Source organism: Eimeria tenella, genomic scaffold, assembly GCF_000499545.2.
Source record: "Eimeria tenella Houghton genomic scaffold, Eth_scaff48, whole genome shotgun sequence".
NCBI classification, from domain to species: domain Eukaryota; phylum Apicomplexa; class Conoidasida; order Eucoccidiorida; family Eimeriidae; genus Eimeria; species Eimeria tenella.
Window position 1 is genome coordinate 154120 of NW_013543388.1, and position 22935 is coordinate 177054.

Consider the following 22935-nt stretch of genomic DNA (forward strand, 5'->3'; position numbering starts at 1 on the left):
GAACGCTTCTGCATAAAGCTAAACGTAAACTTATATGCAAAGACAAGCCCAATAAAAAGTACAGCCTGTGGGATTGTAGCGCCACGACACCTTGAGTGGAGCGTTACTGGGCCCTCAGCGCTGCGATATTTTAAGTTGTGTTTGTTTGCACCCAACTTCAAGATTCGCTGGAAAACGTCACGATCTAATGAACGCAGTGAAACTGTCCCAAAACGTCGTAGACTTTGAAGCATCGCAAACGTGTAGGTGCGCGACATTGATGCAACTGAGGTTGTTTCTCCCTACTGCTGCCTCGTTTCTTCGCAAACTTGCACTCTTCACACTGGACAAGTTTCAGTTCAGTCTCAAACAAAACCATCCACTATTGCGATTTTGACGTTATTTTCTACGTTCCTCTATGCCATGTCTCGTCTGAGCTGTTCCCGATTATCACGGTTCGGATCCTCCTTTCTCAGGTGATGGCGGAAAAGGCAATCACGTCACGAATGCGGCTGCCACGGTCTAGAATGCCATGAACTTTTCGGGAAAACTTATTGTATAACATTTTTGCAACCCCCCCCTAAGAGTTTCATTCGGGAGAAGCGTTGATGCACCCGATAAACGCAAGAGTCGCAGTAGGGGAAGGTACAGAAGTTGTAGAAAGCATTTGTCTTGATGCAAGGTCGTTTGCAGATTTCGTTCTATGCCAATTATTACGTTTTGTCCCGATGTAAACAGCGATGTTCGGCTTCATGCTTTCTCATGCTGCGCAACGCGGTATGCCCTGCCCACCCAGCAGAGAGTCTCGCGCCTTGGGCTGCATGAGTGTTCAAGAGATCTCTCGAGCACTGACTTGATTCGGTGTGTATAACCTTTGGCATAGGGTTATTCTGTACATGATATCAGGTGACAAGAACGACTGTAATTACCCTAACAGAAAACCAAACTGGCTCACCACGCAGCAACGCTGGCGGATGGCGATCCCTCACTCATCCTACCGAAGCTAAGATAGGAAGTGTTCTGTCCGCTAATGCTTGAACTGAGTATGATAAGATTGCCCCACTAAAGCTGTCACTAGGCTCAGTTCCAGGGAGCAAACCAAGTCAGTGGTGCGCCAGCAGCGCCGTCCAGACAACGCCACCACTTCACTTAGAAGTTAGCTACTGCTTCTTTGTTAATACCGCACGATACAGCTTCTTCGTTTGCTAGCATGTAAATAGCTTGTGCAGACTGAGCTCGTAGGCACCACCCGACGCAATTTTTAGTGGCCGGAGTCCAAAAACCCAAGTGCAGGACAGGGAAAAACGTGAATTTTCCGCCGACAAGTTTAGGCAAGCGCCGAGAGAGGATCCGGGACGGCGGCTGAGAAGGCCCTATAAAGCAAGAGATAACAGACAGCTGAGGGGTTGAAGAGAGGAGTGTGCAGTCAGAGTGTAAGGTTTTCCAAGAGAAGAACAAAAGCACCGAAGTGCTGAGAAGGCTCAACTTAGTCAAGTGTCAAGGCTGCTTGAAGAGTCTTCAAATATCCTAGCCAATAAAGTGCTCTTACTGCCTCAAGATGCTTAGCAGGCGAAACTTTCTCCACAGCATCAACACGCCTAGATGCCACAAGAAACGCTTGCTACCCAGTGAGCTACTTTTATACTACAATGGCCATGTAGCCACTACGAGCACCTGAATGATCACAGAGAACCATGTAAACAGTACATAATGGTCCGAAGTGGAGAGGCCTTAAAGATTCAGATAACGTTGGATGAGAGTAGTCTCGTCGTCTAAAGGGCCTCTGGCACTGCAGTTTGCCTCCGCTCGTTTGGTTGAAGAATTCAACACGCATTTCGCATTTTAAAATATGCGCAACTGACGTCCGGTGTGTTCAACCGCATATATAGCGGGCATTAGAATATAGGTCGAGCTGGCTTCCAACCCAGCTGCTGTACCCAATAGCAAGAAGACAGCTTGCTTGGAATCGATGCGAGTTTGTTTCCTAGTGTATGCGCCTTGCGTTACTTTCCCCAAGGCTACTAAGGCTCCAGATTGTGCGCACTTCATGTATCATTGTTTGAAGTGAGTCTATTCAAAGCTTTTAGTTGCAAGCGAATGGAGGGCACGTAGTGTCATGAAAAGACAAATTTGTTGGCACCTGACAACACCTGAAAAACGTAAAAAACTGACACAAAGCACTGAGTCTGTCTAATTCGATGGCCTTGCTGGCAAACTCAACCACACATTGTGACAACTGTAGCTCATTAAGCTGGAACCAACACTTTCGAAGGATGTAACGTACTCGTTCATAACGAAGGTAAGCGGTGCTTCAGTGCAGGTTAAGCAACGTCGTCATCCTTGGACCATTGAAAACGGAGGCTTTCAATGATCTTTTCCTTGTGAATAAGCAGGCACGTTGCAGCGAATAGTCCTGAAGTTTTGAATTTTGGAGGCTTTCCTAAGTTTCCTTAGAAAAGTCTGCTGTGGGTGCAAGTAAGCTAACCCGCTGCAGCACGTTGGTCTGAAGTGCCTGCAAAAGTCCGTGGTTGCCCAGCGTGCTTATTTCGGCTTCTTAATGTGGCGAAAAGAATCATTATGACACGTTAGAAAGAGTGGCAGCAGCTCCAGCCGAGTGGCTAGTCACGCGCTTCACCTTCCCAAACATTTCCAGCGTAGAATTTACAGAGGCAGTATGCTCTACACCCGGAGTGCTTGGGGACGTTGTCTTCTCAAGGGGAAGAATATCGTTTTTGGCTAAGCTGTTGCGCACTTGAAAGAGTCATCAGGTAGAAGCGGCACGTGACTGGCCTTTGGCCGCGTAGACAGCCTCTTGGTCGTTTAGGTATTCATCAGCATGTCAGGGACAACGAAAGTCCGAAAGGTTCTTTACCCAAGCAGTTCTGCTACTGTGAGTGTGGCGCCGTAACACAGGTATAGCGCAGGCTTCATGCAAGCCGCCGACACGAGCAGCAACTACCGAAGTAAGCGAGCATCATGGAAAAGTCTTAGGAGAACGCATGGATTTTCCGGGGATTTATTTGCCGCCGCGGCATTGCTATTCGATGAACCACAGGGTTTTCGAGTCTGGCAGCTCTAGGAAGCTTTGGGATTCCAAACGCTTAAGGGCATCACTGCCATCCACGAAGAGGCTTCGGTGTGGCGTCAAGCTGGTATCTGAGTCAAAAGCCCAAGACCAGTCTTACGGAGAGGAAGTCAGATGGACGGGAGCCAATGACACAAGCAGCAGCAAGTCGCGAATAGAGTGGATATGATGGGATAGCGTACGAACTGCGTAGGGGAGACGAGGACACGATAAGCGCGCTGCCACCAGTATAGCAAAGAGAAAGCAAATTCGCGGCCGCGAAAATCAGAGCTGACGCTAATGAGCCGTTGTCCCTGAAATTTACCCGAGGTACAGCGTGCTTGAGCTATCGTACCGGAAAATTTGGAGCGCGAGGTGGGGAACTAGTGAAGACAGAAGACTCATAAAATTGCTGCAAATAGGGATAGGATTAGTATTATACTACACAGAATGGCGATTGGAGTACTTAGCCGTTCCGGCCAGCCAGCCTGAAAATCCCGAATGACTGGGATCTCGCAGAAAGCCCGTATGCTTTTCTACGGTTGTGTGTGCTCTCATGTCTGCTGCTTTTCACATTCGCACGAGTCGCTTTACTGTTGCAACTAGCGAAATGCTATATCGCAGGGAAGTCAAGCAGCAATAGTAGCACCAGCAAAACCGCAGCAACTGCAGGAGTAACGCATATGGTGAGCTGTGGAGCCATCAAAAACGCACCTTCTGTTGGTACATCCCCGTAAAGACAAAGAAAAGTAGGATAAATCCGTGGTGCCGTACGATCGGTTCGGCATTTCCAGAGTGTTTGAGTGGACCTAGATCGTGAATGTGAAAAATAAACTTCCGAGTTTTGGGAAAATACAAAAGCCGCTCAAATCTTGCCCGAAGGCTTCAGCTCCGCCCCCCAAAAGTACACTACAGGGGATTCATACATGGTTGGAAGAATAAGTGAAGCAGAGTTCCACTGAACCTTCAACAATCAGCAGCAAAAGGGGTTGCTCGAATGCCCAATCTATTCAGGGAAGCAAGCAACACTATATAGTTCTCCATGGGTGCGCTACCGTTTCCATCATTCGCGTACCACTCAACAACTACGGCCTTGCTTCTGGCTAGTCCATTTCTATCGAAAAAAACCTCACGACTTTGTTCTTGCCTTCGATTAACGGTGGAAAGTTTACATTCTGCTTATAGGTTCCTCATCTCTTCTCCGCGGTACATTGGTATTCTGGCTCATCTTCGACAGGAACTTGCAGAAATACCCCATAAGAATTTTAAAAGCTCCTCAATTCTCAGCACCCGACTTTCCAGTACATATGACGCAGTAATGGACAGTAGTTTGCACAGGCTTTTCAGAGACTTGTCATCGATTTTCACGCACTCTATCTGCTTATTCCCCTTTGGAAATGCTCTCGTTTGCTGTAAACTTGACTGCCATCTATCTATATTTTTGCTTTGTTCTTTTATGTCCCTTCGATGGCTGCAGCAGCAGCTCCGCATTGCGTAGCCCTACATTTTCGGGTGTATCCACATAGCACCTTCTCTATTCGTGATACAACTCCCCAAATGGCCCCCCAATTCTTGCTTGATAGGTTTCAGGCTAATCCTGTTATGACCTAACTCTGATGAAACGCTTTGCTAGCTTACTATGAAGATCGAGCTGGCCTTCAGGTCAGGCGAGTACCCCCGTACAAAAGTGTTTGAAACTCATATGCGGTGATTAATTGTGGAGCTCCTATGGGAATTACTGCACTCATATTTAGCGGGGAGCCTGGGCCTTTTTTAGGAAGCATTACGTAAAGGGAGAATGATCAGTGTAGTTGCTGGTTACTCCTCCTAAAATCAATGGTATCTAGGAACTTCGCACTGAATGAATATCCAAGTCGAACAGGGAGTTACGGGGCAAAACTACGGAGATAATGAAGTAGCATATAATTCCAAGCATTGGAACGGCTGGAGGATCCTCATCTTCAGCGTGAACATCCCAGGTGCATTGGAGGAACATGTGTGTTTGTCGGCTGCAGCTCCAGCAGACCTTGGGGCCACAATGGGAACCTCCCTAATGAACTTTGGCCCTCCAGAAGAATTTTATGACTGTTAATCAATATAGACAGAGGATAAGCCTGTACAGAAATGCGTGTACGTGGGTATAGTGTTTCAAGCCAAATTGAGGGGGGCCCCCCAGAGTTCTCGCGATATTGTAGTATTGCGGCGGTACTGTACCTATTTCCGCCTCAAATGGAACGGCTACTGCTTTTGTGGACTCAATATTAAGCACAGCAGTATCGTCAAGTGCAGTACATGCTGCAAAAGCAACGCTTGCCGCTGTAGTAACTGCTCCAACTAGGAGCAGTACCGGCAGTGGCAGCTATGATCACTCCAGAATATCTGCATAATGGGAGGTCCTCTACATCTTGGTGGGGAGCTACACAGTGGCTCAGTCCTCCATGTCACACTTATGTATCTCAGAAAGGGAGGACTTCCAAAATTGTCCTTTCAGGGTCAACGGCAAATCCTTTGGAACGCCTGGAGCTCCCGTCTGTGGGCTCCGTGAGGCCAGTATTACTTACACGCGCCGTTTCTGCATCTCCTGGCCTTGCTGGTCTAGGTACACCTGCTGGTCCGGCGGCTGCTGCTCCTCATTCTGTTGCAGCTGCAGCAACAGACCCTACTGACAGCTACTGTGTGGGTCAGTTAGTGACACTCGTCCCTCCGGAGCGTTTAGAGCACCAGTCTGGGTCCTGTAAGGGGTTACAGGTCTTCTGCAGCGGCAGCAGGTGCTGCTACTACTGCGGCTACCCCAGAGAGGGAAGGACAGTTTGTCTGTCGTATCAGGCTTGGTGGCTGGGGAACCCCCAGTTGGAGTGGAGGATTCCATCGGTGGACTTTAGGGCCGCGCATGAGAAACTACCCGTTGCTGAGTCCTGCGTGGCTGAGCGACTCCAACAATACCTTGAGCAAGAACGTGAGGCTGGCTGCTGCTATTGTTGCTTTTGCTGCTGTTGCAGCAGTTCATGCTGCTGCTCCTGCTGATGTTTGTTTTGTTGTCTTATGCGCTGCGGCTGTTCTAGCCTCCATAGTTCGATTGTTGCTGGTCATGCTGCAGCTGCGGCTGCTGCTTCCCTTCTTGTTGCTGTCATCGGAGACGCTTCGTTGGGCATGGGCCTCAATGCCGCACTGCAGTGCATGCTGCCAGGTATACAGCAAACGTTAGGCCGTAACCTGTATGCGTGAACCCTTGAGTTCAAGATTTTACTTGCCTCGCACATCTGGAGGCGGGCTAAGGGACATGCGCATGACTAGAAGCCCCACGCCGTAATCTCCAGGGTATAGGGTTTAAAATTCGCGCCTTTTCTGCTTTAGGCGAAGAAGTGCTGCTCCTGGTGGATGCTAGAACGGTCCCGTCTGATCTGCTTTTGCAAGGAACTTCAGCGAAGAACTCCTGCAAACCAGCAGCAGCGGAACCAGCGGCAGTAAGACTAGCAGAAAAAACAGCAGCAGTAATACCAGCAACAGCAGCACCTGGTACCAGATGGGAAGCAGAAGCAACAGCTTCAGCCATCTCAGCAGCAGCACTACCAGGCACAGCAGATGCAATCCGAGCGTTGGCGACTGCATCAGTGGCCACAGAAGCAGCAGACATGGTACATTTGTTGCTGCGCCTGCGCCTTCACTACCAAACTTCAATGAAGCCGCTCTACGTCCCTCTTCCTCTCTACAGAAGCCTTTACCGCAGGCTACTGTTCCCCCCCGCACCGAAGAGGCAAAGGCGGCCTTCACCAGCAGAAGAAGCAGCTACTGCTGCTTTTGGAACTGCTGCTCCTGGTGGAGGAGAGCCGCGTTGCTGTTGTTGCAGCAGCGAAGAGGCGTTCAGCGGAGCTGACGATCCAGACTCCGATGCATGCAGTACCAGAAACATGAGCAGCAGTTGCACCAGCGAAATCAACAGCAGGAATGCGAGCAGCGACAGAAGACCCAGCATTAGCAACAATACCTGCAGTATTTGCAGGGAACGACAGAGGGCTAGGGCCAATCGAACATCGAAAAACATCATCTCAACCCCCTGCGCCTTCTTCGCGCAACAGACAGGGCTTGGTGGAGGGCCTTCAGGAGGGCCTTCAGGGGGATCCTGGTGTGACCCGGGCAGCGTTAGCTGCGGATCCCTTCCAGAAGACTTATGGGAGGTGACACTTCAGTTTTCTTTGTGTCTACAGGTGTGTTCTGCCTTTCCTACGCCTGATGAGGGTGCTGGATTTTCGGATGCTATAATTACTGCGGCTGCTGCTGTTGGTCCTGCAGCTTTCAGCTGGACACTGAGAAAGAGATGATTCGGTGTCTCTGATACAGATAATGTGCAGGCACCCTAGATGGCCAACATGCTTCGCCTTCTACACTTGTTGCCGCCCAGCTTTCTCTCCGTTTCTGTTTCGCGCAATATGTTTCTGTCTGTCCCTCTTCTGTGTCTCTTGCCTACTTCTCAGTTCTGCTTATGCCTGTCTCTGTGTGTTGCTGTCTGCCTCTCCATGTCTACTAGAACTTAGTTTTGTCCGCTTATGTGTCTACATTTCCCGCCTCCCCTCGCTGTTCATCAGGACGGCACTCCTCTGAGCTTCCCTTCCGCCACTGCAGGACTGCGAGCGTCAAAAAGGAGCCCAATGAGAGAGCCTCTTGCTACTTCAGACAACCATCCTGTCTTTACCTATAAGTATACTCTGGGGGAGGGGAAACCACTCTGCCCTGCAGTCGATGTGTTTGTTAGGAGCCCTCTAGTCCAAGGGCCCCCTGTGGATTTGTGGGTGGGGCCTCTATGGGGTTGTGGCAGCCTGGAGGGAATTTCCCATTTCAGAAGTCCCGTATCTTCTAGCTCCAGAGATAGTGGGGATCATGCTCGGGCCATCTTTTCTGCTCTGGCTTCGCCTTTGCTGCTAGGGAAGCCTCTGTATTTCAAGGGCCTGAGCGTTGTGTCTGCTTCCCCACCACAGACGGGCAGCTGCAGCAGCAGCAGCAGGCTGTTACAAAGCCAAGTGCTGCGAAAGGAAGCAAACGAGAAGCTCGAGAAAGGGCAGACGCATGCGGCTCTCAGACTCTACCAGCGAGTGCGCCAGAGTCCACGGTTGAAAGCGTTCAATGACGGGCTTAGTCTGAGAAGCCTTCTTCTGTGCGTTTGCTGTATACGTGCCATTCAGGCAATCGCAGCTCTGGGGCGTCCTCCGTATGAGGAGCCCACGGAGCTATGGGCTTTTAAAGCACTCACACTGAATAAGACCCTCGCGCTGCTGCGGCTGCGGAGATGGGAAGAAGCCCTTACTTGCTCAGACGAGGCACGCTGATGCCGGTGGTGCCGCCCTTGCTGGTGTTGGCTGGTGCTGCTGCAGCGGTGCTTGGTCGGAGCACAAGCAACAGTATCAGCAGCATACACTGCAACAGCACTCTCACTGCCTCCACGACCACCCCCAGTGAGAGCTGCACCAGCAGCAGCAGCCTTTCCCTGTTTCTTTCTGTGCGGCCTTCAGGTCTTATCTCTGTCTTCTTCCAGTAGCAAAGGTACCTACAGAAAGGCAAAGGCACTAGGCGGCCTTCGCCGCTATGCAGAGGCAGAGGAGCTCTGCTTACAGGCTCACCAACGGCTTACTGCAGGAAAAGCCTCAAAATCCCCCGCGGCCTCCGAGGCAGCAGCATTTAGAAGACTCCATGAGAAGCTTGTGCGTGAAAGAACAATTTGGGAACAGCAACAGGAACAGAAGATCGAACAGCAGCAGCAGCACCAGCACAAGATGCAGCAGTTGCCTCAGCGGGATAAAACCGCGAAAGATATATCCAGAAATTATGCTAAGGAGGAGCAGAAGGACTAAAACTGCTGTTGTGTTCCTGCTGCTGCTGCTGAAGTTGCTACGGTACACTTTGCAGACATTGCTACTAGTTTGCCATGCGGATGGCTTGCTCGTTCATAATGAAAACAAAAGGTGTTTTCCGCACGCAATTTTTCCCTTGTTCGGTGATTCTTATTAGGATGTTCACGGGAACGAACTTCAAAGCAAATGAGCAGACACATAAGCAAAGGACACAAGTACAAGTAACTAATAGGCTTCAAGGCCCGAAAGTATCGGCTGAACCATACTTGCTCATCACGCAAAGACACACAGAGCATTTTGACACCTGGCACGTGGCACAAACAACTGGCACCAGGTGTCCACTCGAAGCCAAAGGCTCACGGAACGGTGCTTGCGCACGGTGTGACGCTAGCTAGTAGCGGTTGCTATAGAGCACAAGCTTAGCAAGCATCAGGTGCTTTTCTTGCATGGGCACTCCTCGGATGATACTGGTATCCGGGTGAGCGTCAGAGTTGGAAGTTCACTGAAAGTGCAGTCCTTGGCACTCTGTGTAGCCCGCTGAATATCGAATTTACGGCAGGAAGTAAGTACCTGCCAATCCGGGCTGTGTACAGCGTTGTTCCACTTTGTCATTTCCTTTATATGTTGCTTCTTGCAGGAGTGCTTAGCTTCACCCTGCGCTTAAACTGTGCCGTGATATCACATCTAGAGTAGGATAAGTAATTACACAAGGAACGGGTCCGGTAGCACCGTTGATGGACAAGCACTCCCCTGTAGTGCCCTGACAAGGGACTGAGCTAGAACGCAGTATCTGAGTGGCTTCTGCGTTTTTCTGTGATCAAGCTTCGTTCTTTTCTGCTCACGGCATAGGCCAGCTCAAGCAGCAGGACAGTACCTCACAAGGTAGCCCTGCTGTAGGGCATTCTGGAGAGGCTTGAAGTGGCCCTGTAATGTTCAATCTTATTGCAGTCCAAATTATACTTGACTTTCAATACATTCACCAGTTGCTTCCGTCATTTTGGGTAGGTGCTTGCATGCGGACGTTGCATTGTGACCTTGGCAGACAAGAAGATTTGTAGAACAAGATAAAAGGGAATCAAGCATTAGACATTTAATAACTGTACCTAATTTTTTGTCATGACACACAAGCGGGACAAGTATATAAGTCTTTCACAACAAAGCGCATGCATGCCTCACGCGGTGCTACCACCACTACTACTCTTAGTCTTATTATTAGGCGACTTAGAATGCTTCATCTTTTTATTACGCGTATTTGTGTCTCTGAAAGGTGGATAGCAGGAAAGAAAGTCAGTGAACGCCGGAACGGGATTAGCAGCAGGCAAAGGCGCGAGCGGCAACAACAGCAAGGGCAGCAGGAGCAACAGCTGCTGCTGGCCTCCCAGGCGAAGACTGCCCGCAAGACGGAATAATTATTCGAAAAGACAAGGAAAAGGCCGCTGTTTTCGTTCGCCCGTGGTTCTGTCTCGTAGCATTCCCCACAGGAGCCGCAGCAGCTGGAGGAGCACCTGCGAGAGCAGGGAAGCTGGCGAAGCAACAGTACCGTCACGTTTCATGTTAAAAGAGGGCTGCGCGCTCACTCTGTGAGCTCAGGTGTACATACACCTCGACTCATGCTATTCACAAGCGCAGCAGCACACGGTGCCATAGCTGAGGTGCATGTGCACCTCAAGAATGCAGCCAGTTAGCAGAGGCAAAAAAGCAGCAGTACTCCGGCCCTAGGAACGACGCCACTGTACTTGCCTGGGGTTCTGTTACTTACTGAGGGGCCCCCTGCATCTCTTAAAAGGGTGGGGGGCCCCTCGTGGCGTCGCAGTGGAGCAGCAGCATAATGCCGGGGGAGCAGTAAACCCAGCGCCAGAAATTATAGCAGCGGCAACTTAAGCATAGCAGCGGCAACTCAAGCTCTTGCAGCAGCGACGGCAGCAGCACCAGCAGCAGCACCAGCAGCAACGCCTCGCCAGTAGCAGCGCCAGCAGCAGCTCCAGCAACGGCTCCAGCAGCACCAAGAGGAGCTGCATCCGCCATGCTTCAGCTGCTGTAGAAGCATCGTCCCTCCTCTTGTAGTGGCAAAAGTAAAAGCAGCAGTTAGCAGCATTGTCACTATCTCCAGCAGCACTGGAGCGAGTCTGCTAATAGCAGAAGATGGCATACGCGCAGACGGCTCATTCCAAGGGCGCAGCCTCAGCTCCTCCCCTTCAGTCCGCCCCACAGCGCCAACTGCGCACTCGGCCGGTCGATGGCTCTAAACCCTTATTCATTGTTAGATCAGCGAAAGACCTTGAAGTGCTTGCTGTAAGGACTCAGGGTTTGAGCTTGGGCTTTCCGAGTTGGATTTCTGCAGTTTTAGGCTTGGATTTACAATTGCACTCGCTCGCCTTCTTGTGTCTTTTGCTTTTATCTGTCTTCCTGTGGCCTAGCCGTCGAGCATCTTGTCAACTTTTGCTCTTGTTAGCGTCTCCCTTGTGCATCCAGTCCACAGTCCACGTTCGTCTGTCTTGTGATTTAATCTATATTTGCCTGCCTGTCATTGCCGCTGTGAGCCATTCTGTCTGCGTTAAATAGTGTATTTAATTGGAGAAGATGTACCTGCCTTTGCCCGTGGCTCTCACATCGACTCATTCCCCCAGTGTGTTTGTGTCTGCGCGTCCGTTTTCTTCTTTCGTCTCCAGCGTCTTCTTTGTTTCCAGCTCTCAGTCAACTAGGTGGTGACACGGATTCGTTCATTTTGTTTGTTTATTGTACAGGAGGAGGAAGGAGTGCGCATTGACCCTGTTTCTCTGGGCTTCATATCTTCCTCTCAGTTTGTGGATGAAGGGTCGCATGCAGCCCCGAAAAAGCAACGAGTGCAATCTATTGCGGTGCCTCCAATACAGAAAGAAAAAAGACAAATACAATTAACTGACTTCGTGCAGCCGGAATATTATATCAGATCAGAGATACACCGAGACGTGTAGGCCAGCTAATATATAATTCAAAGTATAAGACGAATGAGAACTTAACGAAAACTAGTTGATTGAGTGGGAAAGAGCTGATGAGACAGACGGCATTCACATACCGAGAAAGACTCTGTACTGTAGGGACTCGTCTTCCTGCACCTGCTGGTGCTATTGGGATCGATGGTGCTGTTGCTGCTGTGAGTGATTGTGCTGCTTGTATTGCTGTTGCTTTTGTTACGGTTGCTGCTATTTCTACAGGGTGAATGGCTTGCGTCTGTCTGATGGCAGCGTAGTGCACTACGACATGCTTGAGGAGGACGAAGAGTTCATAGACAAATTGAATGCAAAAGTAAATAGAAATAACTTGCTGCTTCCAAAACCCATTTATATGCAAGCAGACCCCGGGGCGGTGCCTCCTAAGCAAGCGGATACATCACCAGCGCAGCCAGCAGCCGCGGGAGCAGCAGCAGCTGCGGGAGGCGGTCCAGACTCGTCAAACCTTGAAAACACGGAGCAGCAGCAGCAGGACTCGCAGCAGCAACAGCCTGGTGGTGCAGCTGCACCCACTTCGGGCCCTTTTCGCCTTGTCTTGGACCCTATTTGTCTGTCCAACCGGTCATTATTTTTGTCGGACTTATCTTTCGTCAAATTAATGGACGCTTTAGAAAAGGAAGCGCATGCACGGGGAGGGAGCGAGTTGTCGGTCACTGCTGATGATGCTGCCAGGATCGCCACACATCAGCTGCAGCTGGGATTGCATGCAGTCATTTCTAGACAAGTGCATGCGGTAAAGCAATTGTACTAACTCTGCTGGGTCGCTGCAGTTGATTGTGGCAGTGGTAATGGTGCTGAGTGAGGTGGTGAGGGTGGTCAGGATGGTTGCAGGTGCTTGTGTTTTTAAGGATGCTGCTGTCTGCCTGTGGTTGTTACTGCTCGTTTTGGTGATGGCCATGCTGCTGGAGCTGTTGCGAGTGCTGCTCGGGCTTCACCACGTGCGTAGTCGCATGCTTCTTCATGCACTGCTACTGTCTTACCTGCTTTTGCTGCTGTTGCTGCGTGCAGCACTGGCAGCGGCGCCGCCAGCGTTTGCAGAAGCCGCTGTTGCGTCACTTGTGGCCTCAGTCGTCACCGGGGGATACTTCACCACTAGCGGTGTTCAGGCCTAGGGTATGCATATGTCGGTTAGCCCTGTTGTGTGTCTCATTGTTTGGCCTTCTGTTTGCTGCACTGCTTTTCATTGCTTGTTTCGGCGGATGCGCTATTGTTTACTTTGTCTCATCAGAATCTTCAGTGTAGCTGCGTAAGGCCAGCCCAACCAGTGGCTGGTTTCTGTATGTGTGGGTTTCCTTTTTACCAGTTCTTTCAGTTCTACCCGTCTGCGTAATATGATTGCCTTAGGTGGGCCGTGAAAAGATGACCTTAAGGAAGCAAAAAAGGGTCGGCAGGGATTCGCTATTGAGGGCCGAGAAGCTCCTCGATGATTGCAGGTAACAGCAGCAGCATAACTAACGTCTTCATCAGGAGCTCCACCGAAAGGAGCAGCAACGGTAGCAGCAACTGCTTTAGTGTGTTGCTGCTTCAGGCTGGTCGAGAAGGTCCTGCGCCGCATGAGGACTCGCGACGAAAAGAAGGAACATCTGTTAGAGGTAAACTTGACGTCCTGAGGCTTACGGCTCACTTTGCGGCCCAGGGTGCATTCGTTTGGCTCTCGAGTTTAAAACATTAGGAACAGGATGCAGTATAGAGGTTTTAAAAGCAAGTGTCGTGTGTTTAGGATCCGTTGCTGTGGCTGAGAGGTATTTTGGTGTCTATGCAGGTCCGAAGTCTGATGTTCGAGCAGCAGCGGTTTGAGTTAACCGACCCTCTTTATTCTCACCCCCTTTGGCCGCAGCTGAGAGATAAAATTAAGGCAGCAGGAGCCCGCAGGGCTGACAAAAGGAACGAGAGAAAGGCTCTATCTCAGGGTATTGCGGCTGCTGCAGCTGCAGCAGCTTGTCCGCCCTCCGCGGTGCACGCTGGGGCTGGTACTGTGGCGGGCGGCCCAACTGCAGCAGCAGCGGCAGCTGGGGGACGGCAGCTGGCACTCACCAGCAGCCCCGCAGGGCTTCACTTGAGGCGGTTTGGGAGGCGAGATAAATTAGGGAGACAAGTAGCAAGCAGCAGTCCCTCCATTATCCTTAGGCCTAAAGGTAAGCACTGACCACGGTGTTTGGGTTTTTACATTTTCTTGCCGCTCGTTTGGTTTTTTGCTGGTAAATTTACCTCTGCGGCTACTGCGTAGCCTATCTGACGCTGGACATTCGTTTGTTTGTATGCTTTTGTAGAATGCGCCGGTTCTGTTCCCCCTGTTTGTGCCCATCAGCCTTTTGCGTGTCTGCACGTCTTGTCTCACATTTAGATATGCTTGCTCTCTTCTGTCTCTGACTCAAATGGCAGGATAGCGAAACGGAACATGCAGTTAAACCTATTAAGCTGTTGACTGGATGCATGAATCGCAAAATAGTCAGCAGATTTATTGAGTGAATTGTTTGCTTCTGCAGCCAACAGACACTGGAAGCTGCCTTCGCACTTCTTTATCGGTGCCTCTCCTTTGCCCCCGTCTCTGGTCCCTGTCACTACGCCGTTGCTGTTTGCTGCTGCTGCAGCGCAGCAGCAGGCAGCTGCAGCAACGGCAGGGGCAGCGGCACCACAGACGGATGGTGGCTCTGCGCAGGAGGATGAGGGACCTCAGGGGCCCCCTAAATGCCGTTTCACCTTCATTAGGCGCAGAGGGAGGGGAGGCCGCCTGTGGATCGACAGACTACCGTACAGCCCTCAGCAGCAGCAGCAACTACAACATGCACAGCATCAGGGAGGAGGCAAGCGGGCGCCTCGCCCGTGGGTAAACGGATCAGATACCTTAGGAGCTTCCTCTGGGGGTTCATTTAACCCGTTTGAGTACCAAGGGGAAGTCGAGGGGGCCGTTGGGGGCCCAGCAGAAGGGGCATCATCTTTCGGGGCCCCTCAGGAGGCTTTCGGGGCCCCTGGGGACACAGCGGAGGGCACTTGGGAGTGCGAAAGGGAAGACAGCGACTTCGAGCCTCCATTTGCTTCTGCGTCTGGGGCTGTGGACCCTGCCAATTGCGGCGGTAAGTGCATGCATGCAGGTTCATGCATGTCGGGGTCGATATATGTACAGTGATGGGTTTGAAGACCAGTGAATGGCTCCGTTTGTTTCGTTTGCATCTGCTCGCAACTAGTCTGCACTTGTCGTGTCATTCGCTCCGTATTCGGCTGCTTGGCTCTTTGCGCCTGCCGATTTGCTGCTGCTGTTTTGTGTGGAGTAGAGATACGGGATTCAAGTGTGTGCAGCAGCCGCTGTTGATGCCTGCATCCATGACAGTGGTCTCCTGAAGAGACCGTTATGCGCGGGTGGAGAATTTACACTTTATGGGGATGCTGGTGTTGTTGTTTTTAGGGTTTCATCTATTTTCAATCCACATGTATCTGCAGCAGCAGCAGCAGCAGCAGCTGTGTTTTGAGGGCCCGTCAGCTGCAGCGGACTGGGCGGGCTCTGAGGTTGAGTGGCAGCTGCTAGAACAACAATCGGGGGCAACAGCAGCGGAGCGGCAGCAGCAGCAGCAGGAGCTGCGAGCAGCAGCTGAAGCAGCAAGAGATAAACGCAACCGCCTCAGCCCCTCACACGAAGAAGCAACAGAAATGGCGGCAGCTTTCTCAGAGTGGATGCAGGTATTGCAGTGCCACTGTCTATACATTACAATTGTTAAGTTTCTGTTTGCCATCTCTTTTGCCTTTTTACTGCCGCGTTGTCCCCCCTCTCTACCCTTTTCACCCATTGTAGATAACCATGGTGCGGCTCTCTAGTGTCATTGCTGTTCTGTTGTCGCTAATCTGTTATTTTCGCATTGGTGTTCGCCTTCGTGCTCGACTGCTTGACTGACCTGCGTCTGCCGACATTCCCGTTCCGCGGACCACTTCCTTTCGTTTGCGTCTCTGCCGTCTTCGTATCTGTCCCTCTTTATTTCTGGTCCAGCTTTTTTGCCTTACGTCTCATGCATGCCTGTTTCTCAGCCGGCTGCATTAGTGGCTGGAGCAGTGGCTGCAGCAGTTCAGCAGACAGAACAGTAATATATTTGTAAGTGGGTGAATACAAACTGTGACATTCCTGCAAATAGTTACAATCCGAAACATGCTCGACTCGTCTTTGCTCTGTTGTCTGTATCTGCAGGTGATCACAGACCAGGGTCAGCCAGGGGCTGAAGCAGCCGCAGTAGCGGTGCCTCCAGCAGATGAAGCTGCTGCTGGTGCAGGAGACAACAGCACCAAGTCAGACGCAGCAGCAGGAGACGGATTTCTCTCCACAGGGTCACGAGAGATTCAACAGCAGCAGCAGGCAGTCTGCGCTGCACCCATCACCCAGCGTGGGGGTGCGCCGCAGTGGTAGGGGGTTGCCCACATGCATGGGCTCCCCTAAGGAACACCTTTTGGTAGACTGGGCAACCTGTTTAGTACCTCGTGACCTCTTGTCGCTACGCATTGCTGCTGCTCCATCCTGCGAGCGAGTTCAGGGTTACAAATATATAAATCTCGTTCTGAAATTACAGCGTCAAGCAGACAGTCGTGGTCCTCATGAGGGAGGGCCTCCGTGGTTAACTCTTGGCAGTTAAAAGACAAACCACAAACAAGAGGACCCTTCCAGCCTCCTGCTGTTGCTGTTGCGTCACTTGCGGTTACTGCCGACTCATCCTGTACTCCCGCAGCTGCACCTGCTGCAGAAAGAGAGCCTGTTGATTGAAGTCTGCTGAGCAGCTCACCAGGCGTTGCTGCAGCAGTAGGCATGCGCCCATTTTCAGCAGGAGCTGTAGAAGCAGCAGCAGCTCTAATTGCAGCGATAGTAGCATCGTAGTAACCACCTCCATAGCCCAGCCGGACCCCCAGCCGGCTCCAAGCCACGAGGGGTAGCAGCAGCAGATGTGGGGAGGCAGATAAATGGGGGCGAGAGGCAGAGGGGACTGGAATGCCGAACTGCACAGACAAAATTTACGCCCGTCCGCGAGCCCTCAGCCCTTGCAAACCCTAAACTATAAGTCTCAATGCAAATCAACATTCGGGAAAAGTGCACGGACAGAAGTGGGGCATCATGCCTTCCAGAACCGTCAGTCTCGTTGCAAGCCCTAAGACCCTGCCGCAAGCTCTAGATCGAAGCCGCAAGTCGTGCTGCAAATACTAGGCGTGTAGCTTGACAGCACAAAAACTGAACTCCTAAACCTTGTCACAAACCCGTAAACCACACTGTTAACACCTAAGAGGGACTGGCACTCTCTCCAAGCCGGAGACCCCTGTTTGCAGCTCTGGTCCGTGAGCCCCCATTCTAGACCTATATGCGGGAACTAAAGCTCTAATCTCTCATTCACATGCCCCCCTATTTCTGATGACCCCAGTGCCAACGCTCTTTCCTGCCTCGAAAGCCTCGAGATCAGGCCCTACTGCAGCCTTACTCTTCCTGGCTTCAGCGTTTCTCCTGGTTCGTATAGCCTGAACTGCATGCGGAGGCCGTGAGGCATACAGACAGGCAAGTACACAGCAGCTCCTAACAGAGATAAATACCTTAGTAGCGGCAGGCAGCAATATTCACTACCGATGCTGCTGTAACCTGCGACCACCAATGGACCAGCAGGAGCAGTCCCTGCTGCTGTTTTTGCTGCTGGGCCTGCTGCTACCGCTGCTTCTGGGAATGAGGCAGACGCAGTGTATGCTGCAGACAGACACAAGCATACAGAACATTTCGCGTTGCTGGACGAGTGCATGCCCGCGCCACAGTGAATCTTGCTGTTGCCGTTGCCTCGTTGTCATTCCGGTCTTCTTGCCACTGTTGCTTTCCCTTGTTCTGCAGTGTATGTACACCTGGTGCGGGATCCTGGGGATCCGTCATCTTCCCTGGGAAGCAGCAGCGGAGCAGCGCCAGCAGCTGTCCCTTCTGTCGTTCCAAGTGTTGCATGGCCACCGCCTCAGCCACTGCGTGCTGCTGTGACTGCAGTTTACTCTGGTGAAGTTGGAGCTGCAGCAAGTGATCGGCGCGAACTTGTAGCATTTTGGCGCGTAAGAGGGCCTTCGCCTCCCCTACCTGACGGCGCATGCTCATCGTGCTGCTGTTGACGCTGGCTCTGCTGCTGTCCCTGCTAGAACTGCTGCTGTTGCTGCTGCCTTCACTGCTGATGAGCCGTTTTTAGTGACGTTGCCGCTGGGGGCTACTGTCAATGTTCGGGTTACTGCGGTTGCCCTGTACTGCTGCTCTTCGCCGATGAAGAGGCCCCCTTGTCGCCTCCAGTCGGCAAATTGAGCACATATCTTCAGTTGACTTGGGCTTCAAGCTCCAGCTTTCAGGCGTTGGCTCAGAATTTACTGCTTACCCAGGTCCGAGCGGCAATTTCGCTCGCCTCGCAGATGAATGGGAATGGGATGTTAGAGTTAGCACTTACAATTAAGAGCTTAGTCTTCAGCAGAAGCGCTTACAGTTCGGAAACTAATGCCAAATACTTTCGCTGAAGCCTTAGGGGCATACGCTGCAGTTTTGATGGGCCCTGTCGCCCGGAGCACTCAGCGAAGACTGGGGACCTAGAGAAAGGCAACCCTAAAGGATCAAAAGTTCCTTAAACAAAAATTAAAATTACGGTATAAAGTTTATTCATGAGGAACATTTTTTGCGGGTTAGCGCCAGAGGAAGGGCAGTCTTTGTGTTGAGCAGCTCGTGGCTGTCTGCTGCTTATGATTTGAGCATCTGGTGTTTATGCCTGTCTGCAGCGCTCGAAACTGCATGAACAAAACCAAGTGCAAAATGCAGGAACCAAATTAACATATTTTCAGCGGGCTGATTGCCACATTATGGCATCAATGTAAGTTGTATAAGAAACTCTATGACTTCGAAAACGCGGACCCGACGCTCTACATCCTGTTCAGCAATCCCAAGTCTCTGCAGCTACCTGCCTTCCGTGTGGGGCTCACATTAACCTCCAACTGCCGAATGACCCAGCTCATCGGGGCTTAAGAGCTGCAACAAGATTGCTGCGCCCGTTGCTGCAGTTGCAGCTGCTGAAGGATGTGTACCAAAGCAACACAGCAACAACGGGGAGAGCAGTTCAACGAGCAAAAGGCACACCAGCTGCAGTGTTGTCTTCCGTAGCAGCAGTTACTGCTGCAGATGATGCAGTCTCTGCGGCATTTGTTTCAACATACGCTCCACTCAAAAAATCAAATTGAGATAGGAGGACGAACTTTGCGCATTGAGAAACAGTTAGCTGAAGGCAAGCTGTTACTGTCTCTGCTTCAGCTTTTTTCTCCAAGTTTGTTTCTGTGGCTTCTGCTGCTGCCGCTACAGCGTCCAGTGAACTAGCCCGCAGCTGTAGTTGCTGCAGCAGCTGTTGCAACCGCTGCCGCGCCTGTGGGAGCGCCTGAGACAAAGCTGCAGTGTCTCAGAGGCTGATTCAGCTTCCACTCTTTCTGACGCTTGTGAGAACTGCTTTGCTGCTCATTCTGCTGCAGGTGGCTACGCCTACGTCTCTTTGGCGCAGGACACTGTAACGGGCGAACTTTTCGCAGTGAAACGGCTACCGTTTGCAGATGAAGAGGGATTCGAGATGGCAGCAAAGGAGATGCATCTGCTTGTGAACAGACAAACACAATCATCCAGGGGAATCAGGGGAATTCCAAAGTCCCAGGGGCCCTTTGGGGGCCTTACGTGCTTCCCGATGGGCTCATAGACTGCCCGTGGCCTCCATGGGTCGCAGCAGCCCCCAGAGAGCCCCCCCATTGGGCCTCAGAGACCACATGGGGCTCTATAAGGAGCTCTCGAGGCCCGTAATGGGGCCTGCCGAAGACTCCAGGGGTGCTTGAGGGGCCCGTGGTGCAGGCGCTGGATACATTTGGTTGCACTAATAAGGGTTAGGCTTGAGAACATAATCCTTGGGGAGTTAAGATGCGCCGTTTGTGTCTCGTGTGTCGCTGCAGGAGTCCTTGCCGCATCATGAGAATTTAGTGAAGTATCACGGTAGCCTTGTGGGGCCCCCGAGGGGCCTATCTGGGGGCCCCGGTGAGGTGCTGCTGCTTCTGGAGTACTGCAGCGGGGGCACGCTCATTGATTTGCTGCAGCGGACACAAAGACCACGAGAAGGTCTGCATGAAGACGTCATCAGGCGCGTCCTCCTGCATGTTGCTAGGTGAGGGATTATACCATGGCAACGAGCGGGCTCGCTACCCACAGCTCTGACGCTGCCGGTGGATATAGCCCTATGCCGAGGAGGGGCTAGGAAGGCCCACCGTTTGAGATCAGGGGTAGAAACAGTAGGGTCTGTAGCTGCTATTCTGGAGATAATGTGTGCCGGTTTAATGTCTGCAACTACAGAGGCCTGGCTCACTTGCATACCCAAACCCCTCCCATTGTTCACTGCGACTTGAAGGCAGAGAATATCTTATGGGGTCCTCCCAGTCCGTCTTGGGGTGCTAAAAGCTCTTTAGAGGAGCCTAAGGGGCTCTTTACATTCTCTTTGGGAGGATTGTGGGCACGCGCCAAGGGCGACACACCCGACTTGCGCGAGGTGCCAGAGGGATTAGAGGGAGTGTTTAGAGTTTGCGACTTCGGGAGTTGCCTGCACGGCATCCTCGATCCCAGCATAGGAGGAAGGAAGGAGAAGCTACAGCTGGCTGAGCGAATCGAGAAACAATCGACGTTAGCTTACAGGTCTGCTATGGCTGCTTTTGCAAGGGGTTGCCTCGGTGAAACTGCTGTAGGTTCCGCTTGTGGTATGGTGGTTACGTGGTTACTGCAGCTGAGTGTTCTGCTGCTGCTGCTGCTGCACTTGCTTTGCAGCAGCACCAGCAGCTGTGACAGTGGCAGAGGTACTTCCATAGGTGCGCACTGTTGGAGCAGCTGCAAAATGCTGCTGCTTGTTCTTTTCATCACAGGGCCCCTGAGATGGTCGATCTGTATCTTGAGTACCCTATAGGACCCCCCGCAGATATCTGGGTAGGCCTAAAACTTTTTACCAAAACAGCGTGCTTGCAAGACCATGTAGCAGTACTACCGAATTACTGCAGCCTGCAGCCTGCAGCATGGCTGCCGTCGCAGTACCACAGCAGCGACAGCTCTGGAACAAATTCACTACCTGCCCCATGGGTTTTGCTTTCGGTGTTTCCCCTGGTGCTGACAGCCTTCCACGGTTTTTGTAGCTGCTTTCTTTGCTCTGCTGCAGATGCTTGGCTGTGTTCTGTTCATTTTATGTTTTTACCGGCACCCCTTCGAAGGCGCTTCTGCGCTTGCTATCAGCAATGGGGCCTATAGCATCCCTCCAGGCCACAAGTAACCATGAACTTTGATATCTAGAGCCTGAATGCCACACGATGGAATAGTATCACTAAAGAATAGAGGCTGAAGAGGTGCAGGTGAAGAGCCATAAGAGAGCAAAGCGGCGAGTTCTCAGCGTGGTGCTTTTGTTTGCGAATGCTTGTGCCCTTCCTGCTGTTGCTGCCATTCCTGCTGTTGGCATTGCTTCTCCAGGTACTCGGGTGAGCTGATGGCGCTGTTGCGGTGCTTGCTTTCTATCCGTCCTTGGGAGAGGCCCACAGCGCAGCAGCTTGCCGCTGCACTTGAAACCCCCGGGGGACTGGTTCAATTGCTGCAGGATCAGCAGCAGCAAAAACAGCAAAGGCCGAAGCACCAAGAGCAGCAGCAAAAGCAACATAAGCACCAGAAGAAGCAGCAGCAAAGGCAGCGTGATATCTTCCACGAAGAGTTGGTGAGTGCATCTCTTTTTGCAGTCATTGGTTTTGCGTTTCCACAGCTTTGCCGCTGATGTCGCTGCTGCGGCTGTTGTTTCTCAGGTGGGGAGAAGCAAGTCTAAAGGCGGAGCTGAAGCTGACACGGGAGATGAGTGCTTCGACCCCTGTAGTGCAGCACATGTGCCTCTTCCGCAGCAGCAGGAGCAGCAGCAGCAGCAGCAACAGCAGCACGCCACAGACCCTTGGGGACAACCACTTCTGCCTCAAGAGGAAGAACCGTGGGAGCAGCAGCAACAGCACGACCGGCACCACCTGAAGCATCAGCAGCGGCGCCGCCATTTGATAGATTGTGGCATTGGAGAGCATACAAATCAGAAGGCGCAGCAGCAGTCGCATAAACAGCAGGAGCAAGAGCTGCTGTTGCAGCAGGTTGACTTTCGGGGCATCGAAACGCTGTGTGCTCCCTGTGAACTCTCTCAGTGCGATGCAGCTGGAGGCGGTAGCAGCAGCAGTAGCAGCAGAACCAACAAAGCTGGTGCTCTCCCAAAGGGGTGCGAGAATAAGAGTCTCTCTTTGCTTGGCTGCGTTCCGTCCCCGAAATCCTTTGGCTTGCGTACTGCAGCACCTTCTGCTGTTGGTGCACCTGCTTCTATTGTAGCTTCTCCTCCTACTACACTGTTTGCTAGTGCGGTATCTGCTTCTGCTGCTGTCGCCTCTGGGCAAAGCCCCCCGGGAAGCAGTTCACGAAAGTCTTGCACTCCTGTCAACGGCGTGCCACGGCAGGAGCTGTTGCTGGAGCGCATGCTAGTGATGAGTCAGCAAGCCGTGCGGAAGCAGAACCAAGATGAACACTCGTTTCCAAGGTACAGGCAAGCCTCTAGCGGCAGCGCGACTGCGGCGTCCGGCCCCATGGAGCCGCCCTGGCGATCTCATATGTGCAGGACCGGTGCTTCTGTTGCTTCCGCTGGTGTTACAGAAAACAACAGCAGCAGCAGCGATAGAGCAGCAGCAGGTGATTCAGTGAGCAAGGTGAAGTTTCGGCTGTCTGGGTCAATGGATGTGTGTCTCTTGCGCTTGCGGGAGACAAAGCCACAGCCTTCTGGGTTAGGAGGAATGGATGAGAAAGAGACGGACACAAATGGCGTTCATCCAAATGCATCATCTTTTTAGTCATCATAAAAGCGGCAATAAAGGTTTGTACTGCCACTATTTTTTCTTACTGTTATGCGAAGATATGGAACGAGACAGGGTGTAAGGCATACCTGCTTGGAGACGTTTCGCCACAGTAATGTAAAGGAAGAACAGAGATCAGCAGAGACAGAATGTTACACAGATGGCTAGA

At 51.8% G+C, this 22935-nt stretch overlaps 4 protein-coding genes across 4 annotated transcripts; 3 read left to right on the top strand and 1 right to left on the bottom strand.

Annotated features, from left to right (window-relative positions):
• Window positions 1–5404: 5404 nt before the first annotated feature.
• Window positions 5405–8886, top strand: ETH_00001430 (uncharacterized protein; the record flags this gene model as incomplete). The annotated part of the gene is made up of 7 exons (XM_013377220.1): window positions 5405–5999; window positions 6141–6230; window positions 6398–7248; window positions 7627–7830; window positions 8017–8130; window positions 8221–8355; window positions 8548–8886. The coding sequence occupies 7 exons, from the start codon at window positions 5405–5407 to the stop codon at window positions 8884–8886; spliced, it is 2328 nt and encodes a 775-aa protein (XP_013232674.1).
• A 2142-nt stretch (window positions 8887–11028) lies between these two features.
• On the top strand, window positions 11029–16266 carry ETH_00001435 (uncharacterized protein; the record flags this gene model as incomplete). The annotated part of the gene is made up of 10 exons (XM_013377221.1): window positions 11029–11178; window positions 11631–11836; window positions 12081–12609; window positions 12885–12989; window positions 13221–13309; window positions 13405–13468; window positions 13639–14011; window positions 14363–14950; window positions 15280–15551; window positions 16051–16266. 10 exons carry the CDS (start codon window positions 11029–11031, stop codon window positions 16264–16266), a joined length of 2592 nt encoding a protein of 863 aa, XP_013232675.1.
• A 26-nt stretch (window positions 16267–16292) lies between these two features.
• Window positions 16293–17192, bottom strand: ETH_00001440 (uncharacterized protein; the record flags this gene model as incomplete). Its single annotated transcript, XM_013377222.1, has 2 exons — window positions 16293–16847; window positions 17136–17192. 2 exons carry the CDS (start codon window positions 17190–17192, stop codon window positions 16293–16295), a joined length of 612 nt encoding a protein of 203 aa, XP_013232676.1.
• Window positions 17193–19595: 2403 nt separating this feature from the next.
• ETH_00001445 (Tyrosine kinase-like (TKL) protein, putative) lies at window positions 19596–22763 on the top strand (the record flags this gene model as incomplete). Its single annotated transcript, XM_013377223.1, has 7 exons — window positions 19596–19676; window positions 19827–20035; window positions 20221–20556; window positions 20781–20841; window positions 21068–21174; window positions 21373–21610; window positions 21696–22763. 7 exons carry the CDS (start codon window positions 19596–19598, stop codon window positions 22761–22763), a joined length of 2100 nt encoding a protein of 699 aa, XP_013232677.1.
• Between the last annotated feature and the right edge of the window lie 172 nt (window positions 22764–22935).